The sequence below is a fragment of the Doryrhamphus excisus genome, chromosome 12, assembly GCF_030265055.1.
Source record: "Doryrhamphus excisus isolate RoL2022-K1 chromosome 12, RoL_Dexc_1.0, whole genome shotgun sequence".
Lineage (NCBI taxonomy): Eukaryota > Metazoa > Chordata > Actinopteri > Syngnathiformes > Syngnathidae > Doryrhamphus > Doryrhamphus excisus.
Window position 1 is genome coordinate 441,754 of NC_080477.1, and position 21,079 is coordinate 462,832.

At 49.5% G+C, this 21,079-nt stretch overlaps 3 protein-coding genes across 6 annotated transcripts; 2 read left to right on the forward strand and 1 right to left on the reverse strand.

Annotated features, from left to right (window-relative positions):
• Positions 1–910: 910 nt before the first annotated feature.
• zdhhc1 (zinc finger DHHC-type containing 1) lies at positions 911–6,256 on the forward strand. Its single transcript, XM_058088976.1, has 12 exons — positions 911–1,883; positions 2,165–2,384; positions 2,467–2,642; positions 2,964–3,065; positions 3,157–3,281; positions 3,419–3,574; positions 3,701–3,819; positions 3,890–3,978; positions 4,069–4,183; positions 4,249–4,348; positions 4,412–5,998; positions 6,169–6,256. Exons 2-11 carry the CDS (start codon positions 2,166–2,168, stop codon positions 4,795–4,797), a joined length of 1,587 nt encoding a protein of 528 aa, XP_057944959.1. The 5' UTR covers positions 911–1,883; position 2,165; the 3' UTR covers positions 4,798–5,998; positions 6,169–6,256.
• Positions 6,071–20,131, reverse strand: LOC131139383 (transient receptor potential cation channel subfamily M member 1-like). 4 transcript variants are annotated; one of them, XM_058088975.1, is made up of 28 exons: positions 19,875–20,131; positions 17,984–18,060; positions 17,711–17,909; positions 17,423–17,636; positions 17,231–17,355; positions 16,997–17,168; positions 16,627–16,801; positions 16,434–16,557; positions 16,111–16,183; positions 15,948–16,048; positions 15,683–15,850; positions 15,419–15,553; positions 14,834–14,884; positions 14,612–14,752; positions 14,479–14,508; positions 14,118–14,410; positions 13,808–14,036; positions 13,612–13,743; positions 13,400–13,540; positions 13,197–13,325; positions 12,870–13,121; positions 12,608–12,800; positions 12,006–12,026; positions 11,778–11,922; positions 10,024–10,226; positions 9,816–9,948; positions 9,378–9,741; positions 6,071–9,286 (listed from the first exon to the last, which is right to left on the reverse strand). In XM_058088975.1, exons 1-28 carry the CDS (start codon positions 19,959–19,961, stop codon positions 8,780–8,782), a joined length of 4,614 nt encoding a protein of 1,537 aa, XP_057944958.1. In that variant the 5' UTR covers positions 19,962–20,131; the 3' UTR covers positions 6,071–8,779. The 4 variants fall into 4 exon arrangements, with proteins under 4 accessions (XP_057944958.1, XP_057944956.1, XP_057944957.1 ...); XM_058088973.1 differs by having other exon boundaries at positions 6,071–9,309; positions 9,407–9,741; positions 19,875–20,130; XM_058088974.1 differs by having other exon boundaries at positions 6,071–9,309; positions 9,407–9,741; positions 12,626–12,800; positions 19,875–20,129.
• Positions 6,447–17,625, forward strand: tppp3 (tubulin polymerization-promoting protein family member 3). Its single transcript, XM_058088978.1, has 4 exons — positions 6,447–6,687; positions 7,311–7,508; positions 7,585–7,738; positions 7,804–17,625. Exons 2-4 carry the CDS (start codon positions 7,321–7,323, stop codon positions 7,996–7,998), a joined length of 537 nt encoding a protein of 178 aa, XP_057944961.1. The 5' UTR covers positions 6,447–6,687; positions 7,311–7,320; the 3' UTR covers positions 7,999–17,625.
• Positions 20,132–21,079: the final 948 nt, after the last annotated feature.

Sequence of the window (21,079 nt, forward strand, 5' to 3'; positions counted from 1 at the left end):
GTCTCCTAGCTGTGAGGCTTGCATGCTCACCACTCGACCACCGTGCAGCAACGTGAAATCCAATGCCCAGCTAACGCATTCCTCAGCTTTATGACTGCAGAATAACCTGCCATGGGGCCAAAATAATTTACAAGTGCCTGCAATTTGACAAAAAAGTTGAGAAACACGATTGGAATCAATCTCGCTAGTATATACGGGAATACAAAGTTTGTCATTTATTATTATTCTGCATTCTACAACTCCAATGGAATGGATTTGTAGAATGGATTTCGGTTTCCGTACATTTCTGTTTTCATCTGGCCATTTGGAAACTAAATCATCCTCATGTCAAACGCCATGTGTCGTAAGGTCAAAGGTCACCGCGGCAACCCAAGATGAGAATGAACATGTCTTGACTGGCGTGACCTCTGAGCTCTGTCACATGTGAAACACGTGCACGCCGTGAGACGCGACTGACGGGACTGTCGGATTCGCCTCTGACAGAATGGGAGCAATTGATTGATTGGGATCCGTGTGAACATTCCTTGGCCTCTTCCAGAATTCTCCGTGCGGTCCGGCTGCAGTTGGGTCGGCCTTCCTGTGTGATGGAAGCAGCAGATGACCCACAATGCACTGTGGACCTGTGGGGGCGGTCTCGCTGGCAGAGCAGCTCTTGAGGAGATCCAGACTGTTTCCATCAGAACTAGGGGGGGGGTGGAAATCCTCTTCAATCAAACTGTATCAGATGCCCCCCCCATCCCCCACGCCCCCAACCACCCCCTGCAACATAGTTAAAATCTCTCCGGGACCTCGCCTGGAGATGACCTCGAGAACAGAAATGTTTCTTTAATTTACGACAACCCCCACTAACCGATAGCGGCCCCCCATCTGCCTCAAAGAACACGCCCCCCCCGTCCTTCCACTTCCAGAGCCTCAGGAGGGAGCGGACCTCGTGTGGGATGTTTTTCTAGAAATTCTTAAAGGAGCAGTCCCGGCCCTGACCGAGATTCAGGAGGTCATATGACGTGCTCTGTTAGTCACATGACCATCTGCAGATTTGTACACTTTGTAGTCCACTTTTCCACACAGCCATCAGCATCTTGATTAGACAATAGTAAGTATAATTGACATTGAGGTACATGAGGTACATTACTTCCTCAAAAGTTATTATGACTCTTTAGAATGACAAATAAGCCTTAAATTAATGTCTAGAAATGCTTTGATAAAGTAATACTTTATGACTGATTTGAATGGTTCCATTTAAAACTGTTTTGAGTCATTGCCTCCCCCTGCTGGTCAAACCTGATCATCACAGCTGTCAGTCACTAATCTTATTGGAAGCAGGGCGGGACTAAACCCGCTGGCCAATAGGAGAAAGCTGAGTGGTAGCGTTACCATGGAAACAGCAAACTAGCCGAGTAGCGGTCGTAGTAAGCAACAGCTAAACTAACAACAGGCTAACGGCTAACCGACGAGCTAATGAATTTACCCCAGCAATATTTCGAAAGAAGTTGAATGTTAAAATGTCGCCATCGAGCGCTGAACTTTGAACGAGCAGCCAGAAGTCCTCACCGAAGCCCGCTGGCGGTTTTAGTTAGCCTGCTAGCGTCGCGTTAGCGGCTCCGGGCTAACGCTAAGCAGGATGCGATGACCGTCTCTGCTATTCGCGGGCTCGGTCGGTCCCCATCGTCGGTAAACCGTTTGCTGGTTCCGCTACCGGGATGGACGTGAGCTAAGGTTTGTCCCGGCCGCTGCTTCTCCGGACCGGAGCCCGTGAGTTGCCTTTCCGCTCAGCCATAGACCCGGACCCGGTAGGGCCCTACAGGACCCTGCAAACCCGGCATGAGATGCTGTAGACCGGACGGCTGATTGACAAGCTGAGCCCCGCACACGTATGTTGAAAGGTAAAGTAATATGTAGTCACTAATAGGAATAGTAGTAGTGTGGCTAATGAAATGAATAATGGGACAGTTCTTTGTTGATTTGTCAGAATGGTAAGCTGAATTATTTTTTATGATGATTTTTTGTTTTCTGAATCATCTATAAAAGTATCAGTAGCTTTTAGTGACATCGAATGTTTGCATTAAACAAGACAACATGTCACCCGAACAAGTTTATTTTGTCACTACGGTGGCAGCGGTTCTGTGTGGACTTGAAAGTCAAGCCGTGTCACAATTCCCTGCAGGATGGACGCCTGCAGCACCAACCCCAACCGCACGGCACCCGTGGCTGAGGACGGTCCGCAGCCATCCGACGTGCGTCTGTGCTCTCGGACCAACGGCTGGAGCTGGCCGCCTCATCCCTTCCAGATGCTGGCTTGGCTGCTGTACGCCTTCTTCGCCATCATGGGCCTGGGCATCTTTGTGCCGCTGCTGCCCGCCCACTGGACCCCGGCGGGCTACATTGTATCCTTATCAGCGTACATGAGGTGTGTGCTTGTGCTTGCGTCCGCTGGTGTAGAACGCTTCCTGAGCCGCCGCGTGTCAGTGCACCAGCATCATGTTTGTTTGCCACTTGTGTGCGCACGTTATGGCCGTGTCCATCGACCCGGCCGACTGCAACGTCAGAGCCAAGAGCCGCAAAGGTCCGGTTCCCGCCTTTGACCGCTCCAAACACGCCCACGTCATCGAGAACTGCCACTGCTACCTGTGCCAGGTGGACGTGTGAGTGTGACCCCCCATTAAGGAACTGTTAAGTGTTGCTGCAGTGGAAATGATCATGCCGAAAAGAAGGCTGACTTCACTTCTTTTTACAGCTGAGTGTGTCTGCTCCAAAGCAGGTCAGTGGGTCACAACTGCAAAGGCCTTAAATAATTGAACTTGTGCTCAACATGAACCTGTCCTGCTCACAGCTGCCTCCTCAGTTGTCCGTTGGTACTGCATGTGTTTCACTTTCCCTTGCAGTGACTTCATAAAGGCAAAGGAGCAGTTTGTTCCGCTAATGTTTGCTAGGTGCTAATGTGCGTGTTTTGCTTTTTTTTTCAGAGGGCCAAAGTCAAAGCACTGCAGTGCGTGCAACAAGTGCGTGGCCAACTTTGACCATCACTGCCGCTGGCTCAACAACTGTGTGGGAAGCAGGAACTACAAGTGGGTTTTGTCATGTCCCCAGCGTCACGTTGTACACATGGAACACTGTGTTTGTGTGTGTGTTTATGTGTGTGTTTATGTGTGTGTGCAGGTTATTCCTACACAGTGTGGTCTCGGCTCTGCTGGGTGTGTGTCTGGTTCTGGTGGTCTCTCTGTACGTCTTCATTGAATTCTTTCTGGACCCGGCCAAACTCCGCACAGACAAACACTTCTGGGGTAAGACCTGACCTCACGAGAGACCACGGAGGCAGAGCGCCGTTGGTGCTGTGTTTGCGTCCAGTGGTCTCTATGGCGACGCAGATGGAGAAGACACAGTCGAGTGTTGGCTGTCAACATCCGCTCCTCTCCTGCAGTGCAAAATGAGACCAACGTGTGGTTCGTCTTCCTGCCTCTGGCGCCCGTGAGAGCGGCGTCCGCTGTGATTCCCTCGCTGGCAGCGATCACCATCACGCTCGCTTTGCTGTCGTCTGTGCTGCTCTGCCACCTGCTCTGCTTCCACATCTACCTCAGTGAGTGTGTGTTTGTGTGTGCAGGCACAAGAAGAACGACGTGGAGATGATTGTTCCACTTCATGTCATGTGTCTTGGTGCGCATCGTCTTTACTGATGGTTCCCTAACCTTGTTTTTATGTGCAGTGTGGAACAGGCTGAGCACGTACGAGTACATTGTGCGTCAGCGCCACCGTCAGGACGGCAGACACACGCCAACACCAGCAGACGTCAAACAGACCACCTCTCACTCAGTCGACTTGAAGGTCAGAAGTCACGTGGTGTCTTTCCTGTTGCTGAGTTCATATTCTAACCCCCCCCCCCCCCCCCAATCAGGATTCAGACCACTCAAGGACGCTGGGCTACACCGACGCTGATGTGGGCCGGGAGGAAGTAACCACCACAGTGTCCCTACGGGGGGACGAGTAAGAGCGCCTCTTCACCCCTCCTTGCTTGGCTGTCATTGGTTGTATGGAAATCATCAAGGGTCTGTTGTGTGTGTGTGTGTGCTCAAGGTTCATGGCTACTGGGGGAGTGAGAGGTGTGTCCACTCCTGTTCTGGAACTAGAGGCCCCGCCCACTCTATCTGGAGAACATAACACAGGAGAGCACAAACACAGACACACACAGGTGGATACACACACACACACACACACACACACAGATGTCTCAGTTCAACATGATTGTTCCCACAGAAGAAGAAGAGGAGGAAGGTCCATAAACTTCCTGCAGACGTACCCACAGAAAGTCACTGTCCAGCTTCAGCTCCGCCCCCTGGCGCAGCCCCGCCCACAGGTACGCTGGCAACACTGTATTGCTGACCCCCCCCTAACCCGCCGTCCATCTTGCTTTTTACAGCCGAGTCCTGCAGCCTGTCCACCGTGTCCTTCGGCCAACGCCTTCCTTTCCCAGCATTCCCCCTGAGGGCCTCTCTGCCCCCCCTGGCCCCGGCCTCGGCGCCCATCATACTGGCCGCCGCCCCACCCGCCGAGTACAACTCCGACTCGGCCGAGTCGTTGGAGGAGATCCCCGTGGCGTTGGCCAAGCTGGGCTCTTCGTCCTCCGCAGGAGGTGTCCGAGACAGAGGCGCACTCCTGTCCCCCTCCCCTCTGCCCAGGACTAAGAGGAAGCTTGCCCCGTCCCGCTGCAATAAGAGCGCCGCAGAGTTGAGCTTCAGGACGCCGTCTGCTCAGTCCCCCTCGGTGTTCGTGAGCCAGGCCAGCGGCGTGACCAGACCTTCTTGAGTCAGCAATGACATGGCGGCACCTTCCTCGCCACACCCGCACAACCACTTTTTGATACACCATCCTCGAGTACGCTTGGGACCAGCAGTGAGCAGGGCGTGTCCTGACAGCTGGATTGCCACGGTAACCAGGCCAACACAGTTGACCTCACTTCCTGTTTCTTACTGTTTGCCGCATCGATGGCGCAAATGCACCCCCCCCTCACGTGCACGCCACTCACTTCTCATCGAGCGTGAGAATCACTATTTATTACAAAGGTCACCTCCCCCTTGCTGATGACCTGCTTGAGTCGTTTGGATGAATGCTAGTTATCTTAGCGTATGTAAATGAAGTATGTATGCTAGCCTGCAGCAAAGGAGGAGTTAATGTCCGTGTCCTCACATCAAATCAAAATAAAAGGACATCTTTTATCCTTGTTGACTAAAAAGTTGGACTTTGGATCTCTACAACCTGGAAATGTTTGCTGATGACCTTCAAACTAGTTGCCACCAGCAGGCGTGAATGCTGGGTGTGTTTTCACGATCGCCCAGCAGGATGTGACATCATCAATGCAGTTGTTTCACTTAGCGGCTCCAACGTGATCTAGTCTAGTGTGTGTGTGTGTGTGTGTGTGTGTGTGTGTGTCGTCCCTCCCATGATGGGAGGACCGGTTGCCCCAACAACGGGTCATGACAACATCCAAACAGTGTCACTGCGAAGGAGTGGCCTTGTGAAGCACGACACAAACACATGCACAGTGTCGGTTCTGGCCGTGGTCCAGTTCAATCATGACTCCTCTGAGCAGCTGCAGCGTTCACAACAACAAAGACCAGAACCACCAGCACTGGCGTCGCTACTGTCTCCTGCTTCCTGTCTGCTGGCTCTGTTCAGTTGTTGTGATGATGGAAGTCTGGCCCTTGCAGGTCTCACCAGTCCTGCCCTTGTTGTGGACACGTTGACCATCCGAGTCATCGTCTCAAATGCTTCTCTTTTACCATGAAAACAAAAAAAAACCTTGTTGACCCCCGACCTTTGCCTTCTTGACTGGGGCGGCGAGAGCCAACCCCGACGTCTCCCGCCCGCATCCTCCCTCCCCGCCTGTATGATGCTGGACAGGATGTCACCGTGACAACGGGATAAACACACGACAACAAACCTTCAGCTCATTTGAGCGAGTGCAAGCAGCAGAGGCAGCAGAAGAAGAGACGGACAAGGCCTCCAGGTAAGAGAGTTGAGTGCGTGTGATTTTAATTCAAATCAGTTTGCAATCGGCGTGTGTGAGTACAAACTCACAATTAACATTCCTACTAAATTCCTACTAACGTGGATGCTGATGTCACCTCATCTAACATGGAACTGACCAATAAAACAAGCACGTTATTTGTCACACAGGTGTGGACGGTGTGACCAGCCAATGAGATGCTCAGACAGATAGCATGAAAAAGTTGCTAGGTGGTTAAATAAAGTGGTTAAAGTGTGGTATTACTTATTACTAACTTCATATGACAAAAAACACTAAACACAGTGACTTGACTGCATCAAATACAACGTGTGGTGTGTCGTAAAACCGAGTAGTGGTCGAATGTTCAGTCATTGCTAACAGTATATTACAAAAAAACAAATACCACGTGCGGCGTGACGTCACAACCACAATGTAGTCATTACTAAGTGCGTATTACAACCATGACTACAACAATGGACGACACGTGTGGTCTGACAATTTTTCGTTCTGGGCGAAATAAACGTAACGTCACAGTTAAAGCGTCGTTGTCACCTCCGTGACCAAAGTAAACAAAGGCGTCAATGCGTGTATTTAAAAGTCATTTTTTATGGTGCTTGTGGCCACCTAAGCGCTACATTTAACGCGACCCTTTTTTACCCTTTTAGCGGAATTTAGCACGCTACTGAGAGGTAAGCTACATGAAGCTCAAAACGGTCAAAAATATGCCTAACCTTTCTTTTTGTTGTACAGTATTTATTAGAAAGATGCCTGCACATGTTACAATAGTTGGGAAGAATATGTGAGGACATTATAAAAGTCTTAATTATACAATTTATAACGCTGAGCAGCAGCGGTCTTGAATGTTGATTTCGGATTTCTTCGGCTTTCTTCGGCTTTCCGAGTGACAAATGGAGTTTCCGACACTGAAAGAAAAATATTCCAATGGTAATACTAATGAGATTTAAAAAGTGGAAATTATGAGATAAAGTCATAAGTCGAAATTACGAGATGAGAAAACAATTATGAGGCTATGTCATAAATTCGAATTTTTATGACTTATTATGATAATTTGGACCTTTTACCATAATCAACATTTTATCACACAATTTTTTGACTTTTCCCATCATAATTCTAAGTTTCAACTAGTAATTTTGATCATATAACTTATTTATTTATTACTTAATTATTACTTATTTTTGAGTCGGTGGCAGAAATTTAGTATTTAGTAATTCAGTAATTTGTATCATTATACGGGTATAGATATGGAGGCTATTTGTGAAAAACAAGTTTGAAATCTTTGTTTCCCCTGTAGATATTCCATCATGGCAGACAGCATAGATCACGTGGACCTGCTGGCGGTTTTCAGGCAGTTCGCCATCCACGGAGACACCAAGGCCACCGGGAATGAGCTGAATGGGAAGAACTGGGCCAAGCTCTGCAAAGACTGCAAGATTATTGACGGCAAGAACGTGACAGGCACTGACGTGGACATCGTTTTCTCCAAAGTCAAGTGAGTTCTCCACGGCACAGCTGTCGCTGCCAAAACGCCGCACCGCGTCTCACGGGTCACGTGTTTGCGTTTCAAGGCAGAAGTCGTCTCGCATCATCACCTTTGAGGAGTTCCAGCTCGCACTGGAGGAGCTGGCGTCGCAGAGGTTCAAAGGTAAAAGTCACGAAGAGGCCCTCCAGTCCATCTTCCGGCTGGTGGCATCGGGAGCGCCCAGCAACTTGAGCGTTACGGTGAGAACAAGCGTTTACGAGATACCTCGATGGCATCTCCTAACTTTGCCACACGTGCCCATCAGAAAACCTCTAAGGCGGGCGGGGTGGACCGGCTGACCGACACGTCGCGTTACACGGGCACGCACAAGGAGCGCTTCGACCAGAGCGGCAAGGGCAAAGGCCGTGAAGGCCGCGAGGATATTGTGACCAACACGGGCTACGTAGCCGCCTACAAGGACGCTGGAACCTATGACACCAAGATGAAGGACTTCAAGTAAGATGACGCCCTCTGTTGGCAGGAAGTTGAAACACTCAGGTCAGGATCGAGTGTGTGTGTGTGTGTGTGTGCGTGTGTGTGAGACATGACCTCGAGGTAGCAACTTCCTGTCAGAGGTTGCGTGCACATTTGACTTTGAAAGCGTCAGGAAACTGCACCACTGTTACTTCCTGTGTGTGTGTGTGTATGTGCCCGCATGTCTTCTCACTCTTGCTAACGTGGAAATGTATATCTCCTTCTAATGGCTCATCCGTCAATGTTCGCTCTCTGGGTGCCATGGCGACAACACCGTTTCATAAGTGACTTCCTCTTTAGAAAATAAAACTTTGTAAAACCTTAACCATCTGAATGAATGAACACAATAGCATTTGTTAACGAGGTAGTTTATTGCTTCGTCAGCATATTTACATTGGTGCAGCCTCTTGACTGGGCCAAGGTTCTAAAGGTTCTAAAGGTTCTAGAGTAGCTGCTCTCTTTACCTATCAGGTGTTGAACCTGCCAGATGACATTTGATTGGCTGCCTTAAGTTACATGATTATAAAAAAGGACTGGACTGGCTGATGCGTGGCTTTGGTTAAGGATCGTAATAAAGGACGGCAGTTTGTTGACATCCTGCTCCATTTGCGGATCTTATTTTGATGATTATATTTCATAGTCTTGATGACATGCGTATGAATGCACGCGTCTGAATGCTGCCTTGCTTGCTGACACAAGCGGGTTCCACTTCAAACTTAGCAGGAAGACCAAAGATTTTTAATATTCAAATATATATTTTTGACAGGCTAGCTCGAGTGTGCGGCGCCGCCGCCGCCGCCGCCTCCGCCGCCGCCACCACCACCCCCAAAGGCAGACACCAAATCTGCGACACTAGCAGCCGAGCGTGGCGCGTCTGCTTTCTGGGTCCTGCTCTTCGGGTTTACGTAGAGGCTTTTGGAGCGCAGAGTCGGGTAGGTTCTGTCCTCGTTGTCCTCCACGGGCTCCTCCCCCTCCCTGTTGTCGTGGTTACTTTGTAGCGCCGCATGTTGGAGGGCGGGGTTGCACAACGCGCTGCTTTCGGATCTCTTGGTGGACACGGGTGACGGCAAACACTGTGTGACCTTTGACTTTTCCAGCGGGTAGGAGACCACGGCCTCCAGTCTTGTTTTCTCTGTGTGTCCTCCTGCCGTTTCCATGGCGACGGTTTCAGGTGATCTGTGGTCCTGCTCACAGGGAGAGATGAGGATGCCCACGTTGGACAGAGACTGACTTCTGTCCCTCACTTGGTGGATGTCTAGGGTGGAGCCCACCTCCTTGGCGGTCACATGGGCGTCACCTGGACACAGGAAGTGAAAAGCTAACACGCTACCATGGTTGTTTCCATGGTGACCATGCGCTATCGACAGCTTGGAGTATCGTGCGACACATCCTACCTGCGTCCGCTTTCCCTTCCTGCCTCTCCGGACTCCCCCCAAGGGAGGTCCTATCCGGGTCGGGCTCCAGCTGGTAGCGGAAGAGGCTGCAGCCGTCGGCGCTGTTGATGCTGCCGCGTCGCAGCAGAGCGGCGCCGTCGCATACGGACGAGCCTCTGGAGCGCGAGTGAGCCAGCTCGGCTCGGTCCACGCCGGCCAGCTTCTCCAGGGCGTTCATCATGCGACCTGAAAACTCCTCCAGCTGGGCCAGACGTAGGTCCACCGTCTGCAGAGACGCTTTCATGGAGTGTTCCCGCTCGTTCACTTCCTCCAGACGCATGAACATGTTCTCCACCCTGGATGGCCAAACAACATGGATGCCATTTTACACGTTTGTGGGAGGAGGACGACCCGTGCAGGACGGGCTCACCTCTCGGAGGTGACCTTGATCCTCTCGTTGTTGGACGACTGCTTCTCGTCGTCCTTCTCTCGGAAGTATTCGTCCACGCACTGCTCCTCGAACTCGTGAAGACTCTTCAGTTCGTCCGCGTTCAGCAGCAGCTCTGCAAACACGCACGCCGACATCCGTGTTCACATCGCTGTCAAGACGTGGAGTGATGCGTGATGGCGAGTCTTACGCAGGCGTCTCTGGCGGTTGTCGCGGTCGCCGTCCTGCCGCCGGCGGCAGCGGCAACACAGCCTCTTGAGGACGATGAAGATGTGCGGGAAGACGATGAGGGGCGGCGGCAGGATGGGCCGGTCATGGAAGGTCATGATCAGCTGGTAACGCTGGAACTTCCACACCTGGTTTGAGATGGACTTCACCTCGAAGAACGTGTTGCTGTGGATGCCCACGCACACGCACATGCACACACATGCACACACATGCACACACACGCACACACACACACACACACACACACGGATCTTCAGTGTCCGTCAACGTTTCACTAACTGGAAGCACTTCCTGTAGAATCGCTATGGAAAACAAACTGGGAGGACGTTTAGACAAGCTGGGAGGACATTCAGATGAAGCAAGGATATTTCAACACACTTGAGGACATTTGAAGAAACATGTTTGGGGACATGGGTGATATTTGAACACGCTGTGGGGGACATTTGGACAAACTGAGGGCATTTGGCTAAATGAGGACATTTGGACTAACCAAGGACATTTGAACAAACTGGTGATGTTTGAGCACAACGTCAGGACATTTGGACAAACCGATTGTATGTGGATACACCGAGGACATTAGGACAAGCTGTGGGGGACATTTGGACAAAGTGAGAATATTTCAACATGCTACAAGGACAATTGCACAAACTAAGGATATTTGAGCAAGTGGGGAGGACATTTGAATAAACTGGACATTTGGACAAGCTGAGGGCATTGGACACACTGAGGATATTTCCGATGAGGACATTTGAAGAGACTGAGGACATTGGGACAAACCAAGGACATTTACGATGAGGACATTTGAAGAGACTGAGGACATTGGAACAAACCAAGGGCATTTGAATAAACTGAGGACTTTTGAACAAACTGAGGGCATTGGACAAATTGAGGACATTTGGAGAAACTGGACATTGGGACAAACCAAGGACATTTGAATAAACTGAGGACATTTGGACAAATGAGGGCATTGGACTCACTGAGGACATTTATGGTGAGGACATTTGAATAAACTGGACATTTGGACAAACCGAGGACATTGGGACAAACCAAGGAGATTTGAATAAACTGGACATTTGGACAAGCTATGAGGGCGTTGGACACACTGAGGACATTTACGATGAGGACATTTGAATAAACTGGACATTGGGACAAACCAAGGACATTTGAATAAACTGAGGACATTTGGACAAACTGATGGTATGTAGATACACTGGGGACATTTGGACAAGCTGTGAGGGCATTGGACAAACTGAGGACATTTCTGATGAGGACATTTGGAGAAACTGAGGACATTTGAATAAACTGAGGACATTGGGACAAACCAAGGGCATTTGAATAAACTGAGGACATTTGGACAAACTGATGGTATGTAGATACACTGGGGACATTTGGACAAACTGAGGACAATTGAATATGAGGACATTGGGACAAACCAATGGCATTTGAATAAACTGAAGACATTTGGACAAACTGAGGGCATTGGACAAACTGAGGACATTTCTGATGAGGACATTTGGAGAAACAGGACATTTGAATAAACTGAGGAGACAAAGCGATGGTATGTGGATACACTGGGGACATTAGGACAAGCTGTGAGGGCATTGGACAAACTGAGGACATTTCCGATGAGGACATTTGAAGAGACTGAGGACATTGGGACAAACCAAGGGCGGACATCCGGGCGTTTGGACAAACACTGAGCAACAAGTGACCTACTTGAAGACGGCGATGAGCAGGTTGACCAGCAGGATGTTAGCCACCAGAAGGTAGCAGGCCATGATGGCGGGCGTCAGCCAGGCTCCTGGTATGCAAGGAGGAAGCTTCTTACCGTCTTCATCATACATGTTATCTCCACATGGAGCTGAAACACACGAACATCATGAGGTCGTCATTAGAATGCTGCTAAACGCCATGGCCTGGTCTTGCTACTGTCATGATGCTTACGGTTGATCTCCATGGCGTAAACTGATGGCAACACAAAGTAGAAAAATGGAGTCAGTCAGAGGTGAAGAAGAAGCAGACACACAAAAGCAACTCAATACAAGTTGTGAGTCTTTGTGGGTGTTGACTTGTGTTGACTTGTTATGTGTTGCCTTGGAGTGAAGTCAACAATAATAATAATCATTCTCTCAAATCGAATACGGGGGTGCTGGAGCCTATCCCAGCTGTCTTGGGGCGAGAGGCGGGGTCCACCCTGGACTGGTGGCCAGCCAATCACAGGGCACATATAGACAAACAACCATTCACACTCACATTCATACCTATGGACAATTTGGAGTGGCTAATTAACCTAGCATGTTTTTGGAATGTGGGAGGAAACCAGAGTCCACAGAGAAAACCCACGTATGCACGAGTTGGCCGAGGGTGGAATTGAACCCTGGTCTCCTAGCTGTGAGGTCTGTGCGAATTATGGAAGTTAAGTGTGTCAGTGTGTGTGTGTGTGTGTGTTCAGTAATCATTCCAAGTAATCATTCCATGAATTCCATGTCTTTAGAAATGAAAGTGCACCCAGTCCAGAACACCGTTGGACTGACCGGAAGTCTTACTATGAACTCTAGTCTTACGGTCTATGGAGTCCGCAAACACCTCGCCGTAGATCATCCAGTAGGGCATGTAGAAGATGTTCCGAGCCAGGCGCCACGTGGGCTCCTCGTCCGGATGCAGGATGGCCTGCCGGGCCACGCCGAAGCTCATCAGGACCACCAGCATGATGACCACAAAGTACAGCATGTCGATCATCTGCAGACCGCAGCTTTAATGTCGGGATGTTTGCTCCGAGAAGGTCAAAGGTGAAGTGCCTGGTCCTACCATCTTCCCGATCATCATGACGTATGGTCCCAGGTACTTGTTGACGCCAAAGATGTCGAGGACGCGGATGTACCAGAAGATGATGTCAACGCAGTAGATGACGCGGCCGTAGCCCATGTAGGGCTCGTTCTGCAGCCTCAGCAGGAGCCCGAGCAGGAAGACCCAGATGGCCACCAGGTCTGTGATGTTCCAGTAGTCCTCCAACCACACGTTAATCTTCTGCTTCAACTTCCCTGGCTCTGACATCAGGATCTGAGGACAGAAGACGCTGACGACTCGTCGGTCTGGTTCTGAATCTCGTTTTTTTCCGAACCAGAACCGCTTTACCTGTCGGACTTTCTCGAGTCCCAGCGTGATGATGTACGAGATGACGATCCACTCCTGAAGGGACGGCCATCGCTCCATCTTGACCAGGATGATGTAGTTGTATAACATGAGGTAGACCAGGTAGGAGATCTGAGGGTCACATGACTGACACGTCACATGGGTACTAGAAGTAAACGTACTTCTGAGATACAAAATGGACTTGCCGTGTTGAACCAGAACTTGGTGAAGGGGGCGTTGTAGAACTCATAAATCTTCCTCCCAATGGGGACCCTCTTCCCGCCTTTCTTGTGGTTCTCTTCCTCATCCCCTTTCTTGGACATGGTGTCCACGGTTGAGACGGCGTCCTGGTACAAAGTCACGGTCACTCAAAGCGGAGACAAAAGATGTAAGGACGCCGTGGAGCTTCTTGTCCTACTTTGCTGGACTTATTGTCGTCGTCCTTGCTTTTGCTGACGTCATTCTCCTTGGAGGAGTGGTACGAGGTTTCATCTCCGAGACGGAACTCCAGGAGGAGGATTGCGGGAGGGAAAATGATTCCTAAAATCACCTGCACAAAGACGGAAAGGTTTAAGGAGAACCTCGAAGGTGAAGGGACCGCCTGTGAAGGTGACCTTGAGGCTGTTGCTCTTGCCCATCCTCAAGCATCCCATCCACATGTCGGTGAGCAACATCTGGCTGCAGGTGTGGGCGATGAAGTCTCGGTGTTTGGCGGCCACCGCCAGCTTCAGACAGGTGGAGTTGCTCCAGTTCTTCAGTTCGTAGGTCAGCAGCTTCATGGCCACCTGCTCGTCGCGTTTGTACGACTGGTCCAGCAGCTCGTAGGCCAGCTGCCCGAACTCTCTGCGAACGCAAAACAAGATCACACGTGAAGACTCGTGGTGGCGTCTGCCTTCCGTCTCCGTCCAAAGAGAGCGGTCTCACTTGGAGTTGTTCTCCAAGTCCTGGTAGATGTCGTCCACCAGCTCGCTCTGGGATGACTCGTGGGCCATAGCCTTGTAGAGCTTGCAGGCTACCAGAGCTTTGGCCATGGCCTCCTCCCCCCGCTGCCACAGGAACAGCGCCATCTTCTGGCGCTTCATCAGCACCGCCCACACCATCAGCTCGTGGAAGGGGTAATGGAAACGGCTGACCTCGGGGTCATCCACGTCGATGTCTACCTCCTCCTCCTTCTTCTTGTTCTTCTTGCCTTTGCCTTTGGGACGGGGCTCGTCATCCTGAAGTCCACCACAGCCAGGACTTTATTCTCCTTTTCCTTTCCCAAAGTCTTTGGGAGAACACTTACCTCCATTCCCAGCAGCTTCAGCGCTTTGGGCTGAAAGGGAAAACATCTCATGAGTTGAAGTTCCTTCATCCAACACTTAGTTCTGATGAGTCTGGTCTGGTGTTTGACAAATGTTCTTCAGGGTCGTGCTCACCCTCTTCAGGCCGTACAAGTTGTTGTACAGCGTCCTGAAGCTCTTCCTTGTGTAATTGCAGCGATAAGCTCCGCCCATCAAGAACTCCAGCACCAGGCCGATGTCGATCAAGGTGATCTGGTAGTCTGGAGGGAGGTTCCCCTGGAGAACAAGTCATGCAAGCAAGGCCGCTAAGCCGATCTTTCCATACCTTCGGCTGGTAGTCAAGTCCTGGCAACTCACCTTTTTCACATCTCGGACCACAAAGTGCAGGGTATTGGGGGGTCCGAGCTTCTGCAGGACGCAAAGACAAACAGGAAGTAAGGCATTAGCTAAGTCAGGAAGAAAGGAGGCGGACCACCTCGATGGGACTGTGACTCTGTACCCAGTTCCTGGGGGTGCACAACAATCACAATATTTATGGAGTTCGTCCCTTCGCTGGCTTGTGTAGCCAAGACGGCCATGAGTGAGGGCGGTGCTTCGAGACCCGCCTGTCAGTCACGTGTCAGCTTTTTGAGATGATGGATGTTAAGCTGCTTGTTGCAACGAGACGATGGACATCAAAGCTGAAAGCTTTTGTCTTGTTGTGGCAGTAAAATGCGGTATTAAATATACATATGACATCTTCTGTTATACACTGTAAGGATTTAATATTTTAATGCTGCTGTAATCTCAATAAAGTTCACATCAAGCACAGCTGGTCTATTTCGGGACACAAATATAAACATATCATATACAAGTATACGCTAATATGCAGCTAAGCTAGGCTAACACACAGCAAGAGCCGACAGGACCACCACCACCTCTGCGAGGCGCGGGTGCGCTCACCGTGTTGTAGAGCTCCTCCAGACGAGGGATGGTGAGGAAGTGATGGATGTTGACGCCGTTCTCAATGAGAAGTTTCACAAAGTCCACTCTGTCTAAGACCAGCGCGTCCATCATGGCCTGCTCCAACGAGTTGACCTGCGCCAACATGGCCGACGACAAGGTTTCAGCAGGGGATGTTGACAGTTTCACAAGGTAGGTGAGCGAGTTAATTGCTTTAAAAGTAAATTATGGATTATGATCGCATTCCCAAAGTTTTTCTTCTACCCAGCTGAGCAGCTCCAGTTTCCTGGGATCCGTCTCTTCTGGTGGTTCTGGTTTGCTTTTGCCTCCTTTTCCTTTCTTTCCTCGTGCTTTTCCTTTAGCGGCTGCGGGTGCCGCCGCCGCCCGCTGGACCGCTGCCGGACTTTTGGGATGCTCGCTAAGCTTCACCGGCTGAGCACAAACACGGAAGACACATTTAATAATAATAACCGTGATCATAATAATGCTAACGGGATCGGAACAGTCGGAATGTCGTGTCTGAACTCACCGGCCAGTGATGTCCATACACAAAGATCTGATTCCGAGCGATGTCCACTCGATTCCACGCCAGCGCCAAACTCAGCTGGTCACACGCCGACGCGTTTGTACCTGCAGTCACATGTGAGAGTGGAGGGCGGCTAAGCTAACAAAGATCTTTTTTTTTATGTCACCTTTGAGCAGCGCCGTCAGGATGGACATCTCGATGTCCTGCTGGCCTTCAGAACCCATCCGGAACACTGTAATCTGCAACATGACATGACGGCATCACCGTGACGACGTGTACGTGCACTTGGCGGACAACTGCAGTCTACGTGAAGTTAAATGAAGGAGCGTCTTATCGGCTCTCATGTGACCTTATATTTTGCAGTGCATTGTGGGATTAAAGAGTCCATTAGGAGCAGGTTGAAGGTCATACCGTACCGAGGGAGGGGTTGACGGACGCAGATGGTGACAAAGTGGACAGCAGGATTTATGAAAACTGATGACGTCCTACCAGAGCTTTTTTCTTCATGCACTCCATCACCATGAGAAAGATCTGCTGGGCTTGACTGCGTCCGTAGTTGAAGGTCTTCTGGATGGTCACCAGCAGCTGCTCCTTCACGCCCTCGCTCACCAAGCTGCGGTCACGTGACATCAGTAAGTGTCTCCCCGTCATGGCGAGAACCATCAGAAGTGCCGCCACTCACCCGTCGGCTTCGCAGTATCTGTGGGCGAAGGAAATGATGTCGGAGGCCCGGCCGCTGCCGTCACACACGACCACGGGGACGGGGGGCTCCTCCTTCAGGCTCTCCAACACGATGGAGATCACGTTGGGACCGCCCTCCAGGATCAGACACACCACGGGGACCCCCTGACCCAGACCTATGGCACAGAGCCCCCGCCTGAGTGACGCCCACCACGCCCTGCCCGCAAACACCAGCTTTCTTCTTCTGCAGTGGCCGTGACGGCTGAGCCCCCCTTTGCCATCCCCGCCTGGCACGTGGCTCTAGGCGTAGGATGACAAAGGGAAGCCCGGCGGTCACATGATGGCTATGGGCTTGCGGTCACATGACTCACGCGTGTTGATCTTCTGCAAGGAGATGTGTTTCTCCAGCTGTCGGCGCAGTCGGACCTCGGCGCCATACTTGCCGCTGGTGCCGTTGTCGGCCAGGATGAAGTGGGAGTGGCTACTGTTTAGAACCGACAGCTTGCTGAGGGGATTGGCCATGGTCTGATAGGGGCGGGACACCTGAAGTGGGCGGGGCAAAGAGTTACGTGTCTTACATATGTCAGATACATCTTACATCTCACATCTCTCCCGATGAGGTCCTCCTTGTTCTCGATGATGCCCCACGGAGCAATGCCAATGGCGCACACTTTGCCACGAGACTTGGACGAGTGGTCCTTCAGAGCGTCCCCAACATGGCGGATCACGCCTGGAAGACAAAGGATCTGCAGTCAGAAGCCCCCTGCATCCGAGCAGCCATGGGAATGTTCAAGTACCGGTACTGACGCCGCCCGTGAAGATCCACGCTCCTGTGGTGACGGCGGCTTTAATGAGGCCCCGCCCAAACACCTGCCGCAGCTTGGGGGGCAGCTCGAAGTTCTGGAGGCCCCCGTGGACCGAGATGAGCAGCGTGGGAAGCTCCAGCTGCCATTCCTTCACCATCAGGTGCAGCAAGGAGTCCGCCTTGGAGTCGTACGACACGCGGATGTACTGCGGGGCACAGATGGGCGTGGTCAGTAGGGGGGTGGGTGGGGGGGGCTTATCGTATCGTTCAATGTGTGCACCATGGCCTTGTTGGCGTGACCTCCTTCTTGGAACTCAAGGACGCCGTAAGCATCAGTAGGCGTGGCCCGGGTGTGCTTGAGGGTGGTCCAGCGCTCGGTGGCCTGGATCTCCAGCACGACCAGCGGGGCCGCCTCCTCGTCCTCCCGGCCCCCTGCTGGAACCGCCGTGTGCTGCGCCACCACTTGACCACAGCTGCACCTGCAGGAGGCGGCGCCAGTGTCACATGACCAGTGTCCATAGAAGATTTCCGAAGGAAGGATGAAGTTTCTCACCTGCTGGCATCTTTCCCTGGAATGATCTGGATGCATTCTCTCTTCTGGAAGGTTTTCTCGATCCAGGCTCTCTGAAGCTGAAACATGCCGTTTACATTTACATGCTACCACCCTTGTTGACCTTATTTGGGCAGGGGGGGGAGGGGTCATAGAGCCATACACAGCAGTACTCTATGCAGTATATATACACTGAACATTGTATGTTGCCATGGCAACAAGGTCCAAACAGTGAAATTGATTATACTCAAAGGGTAATGAGTGACAATACATATGCTGTATACACAACAGTACTCTCTACAGCAGGGGTGGGCAAACTACGGCCCGGGGGCCACATCCGGCCCGCCAAGTGTTTGAATACGGCCCGCCCAATCTTTCCAAAGTATTTCATTTAAACTCAACATACAACCTGGCATCATGGCCTGAGCCAACCTTTTGATGGTTGTATCAATTTCGTTTTTTGACATGGTCTGTTGTTTACAAAGTGCTCCTGAAAAAAGAGACACAAGCACATAATAATAATAAAAATTAAAATAATAATAATTATTATATTATTTTACTTATATATTATTATATAAGTAAATATAAATTATATATTATTATACTATTATGATTATTATATTTATTATAATAATGCTAATTATTATATTAATTGTATATAATAATATTGTTATATTTGCATATTTTACATAATAATATAATAATTATTATTTTATTTTAATTATTATAATATTTTATTATTTTTAAAATATTTAAATATAAATATAAAATAATAAATAATAATAGCAGATTGCATGACAATTTTACAGATACAATAATACCAGGTGGACTGTTACGTGTAAAATATATAGTCTCCCCCCCCCGGAAATTTTATATCAATGCGGCCCGCGAGTCAAAAAGTTTGCCCACCCCTGCTCTACAGTATATACACTGTCGTATGTTGCCATGGCAACAAGATCCAAACAGTAAAATTGACCATCTTGAATGAGGAATGAAAAAGATCTTGAATTGTCCTGCTGCTGCAACACGTGTGTGTTTATGAATCTGACTAATTAGCGGAAGAGAGAAGCTTTCATTTCTTGATGGTTACAATCCTCTTACACAATAATCATAAAAAAAAAATAATCCCCGCTCAGGTTTTAAATCACTGATAATGTTTCATTGTGCTTAGTCACATTCCACTCTGCGTGATGGGGGATTAATGTGCATGTCACTTGGGCCTCGTTTACGTTGTCTTCATCACGACATCCACCTGTCGTCATCCTCAACTTCTGGAATTTGACTCCCGTTAAATTAGCTGTCAATGTGCTGTTCTGTGATATTATGTTCATATATGGAATTAATAATAATCACCAATTCAAATCAGTTATTCATATAATAGACTGATTTCATTGTTAGGATGTTACAATGTTGGCATATCAGATGGAGATGGCTCAGACAATCGGCCTCGTGGTCATGTGGGGAAAATATTCCATTCCTAACAGTGAGTAAGCCTTAGCTTACGTTCCTTTCAACCAACGTGCACCTGATATAAACATTGTAATGTTGACGTCACTGACTCGTAACATGACAGGAAGTGGCTTCCTGAAGGTGAAGTAACCGTTTGTTTACATTGTGCATTCGTGAAGACGCAATCACAATCGACTACGATACGTTCAGGGACATTCTGGTGATGTAATCCAGAGGTCTCCAAAGTGCGGCCCAAGGGATATTGTAAAAATAATTATTCATTATGAATGGACTTAAGACACAAAGCTAAGATCTTGATGTTTTGTTCCTCCTCCCCTTTCTTGACACCCCTGACGTAAACATTCCGTAACTAATAGCCCCAAAGGCTCAAAGAATGACAAGACAAATCCTGCCGTGATGAATCAATCCCTAAAAAGTGACTCACCCTCTGGGATCCAGACGAGGCGCTGCGTTTGAGGGACGAGCGCTTGAACGAGCCGTTAGTTCCTCTCCTCCCTCTGCTGTCCATCATGAGACATCCAGCTGTCCGTCATCCCTTCATCCTTCCGCTTGATGTCCCTTCTGCTCACTCAAACTTGCGCCCCGCGTGGCATCCGGCCATCTCGGACTGGGACGGGAATCTGCAGTGCACTTGTCTTTGTAATCAGGATTAGTGGACGCGGCCGAGGTTTCATGGAGGGAGATTTAATAAATGGTGATTGGCGGCAAATCTACTTTAGGGCGACTCTGCCCCCAAAAGGCCAAGCGGCACAACGTCCATGTGATTCCCACCACGGTGGACTTCTTGTTCACAGCAAGAACATTCATTTTTCCTAATGTCGTTGGATCAACATTTACAACATTTACTACCAAAATCCTAAAACATTTAATTTCCTGCTTCCTCGCTAGCAAAGAACAATGCTATGATGTCATACATGATGACACACATTCAAAGATTAGGCTAATGATTATAATGAAGGCTGTCATGCACTCCTCAAATGTTTTTATTTTTTAATGCCAGATTTTTGTAACATTGCTACATTAATGAGCTAGCTGCTAAAAACACCAAAAATAGTCCTATCGACATTTTCAGTGGGCCGCATATTTTTTAATGCCAGATTTTTCATGGCTAAAATAGTTTTGTAACATTGCTACATTAATCAGCTAGCTGCTAAAAACACAAAAAATAGTCCCATCTCTTGACGTTTTCAGTGGGCCGCAGGTCTTAATGTTTTTATTTTTTAATGCCAGATTTTTCATGGCTAAAATACAGTTTTGTAACATTGCTACATTAATCAGCCTCATTGGTGCTCCCCGCTGGCGAACAGCGGAATTACACCAATGGCGCAAATAATGCTGTTGCAAGTGAACTGCTGGCAATGTGAGCCAGGCTCCTGCTCCGGTTGTACGAGGAGCGAATCCCACGGGACACCGAGAGGGACACGGTTCAATTCCTTTGCCTGGCCTTGAATTTATTGATTTTAAACTTGTGGATTACGTGGAGGAAGGGCAAAGTAAGATAGAAAAATGTACCACATGGGGTGTCATCTATTAGCAGTCCAACAGGTGGCGACAATGCTCTGTTGTGCTCTTTGAAACCCGCTGTCATTCAAGACCACCATCTTGTTAGCAATGTAGTCTCCTGCCATT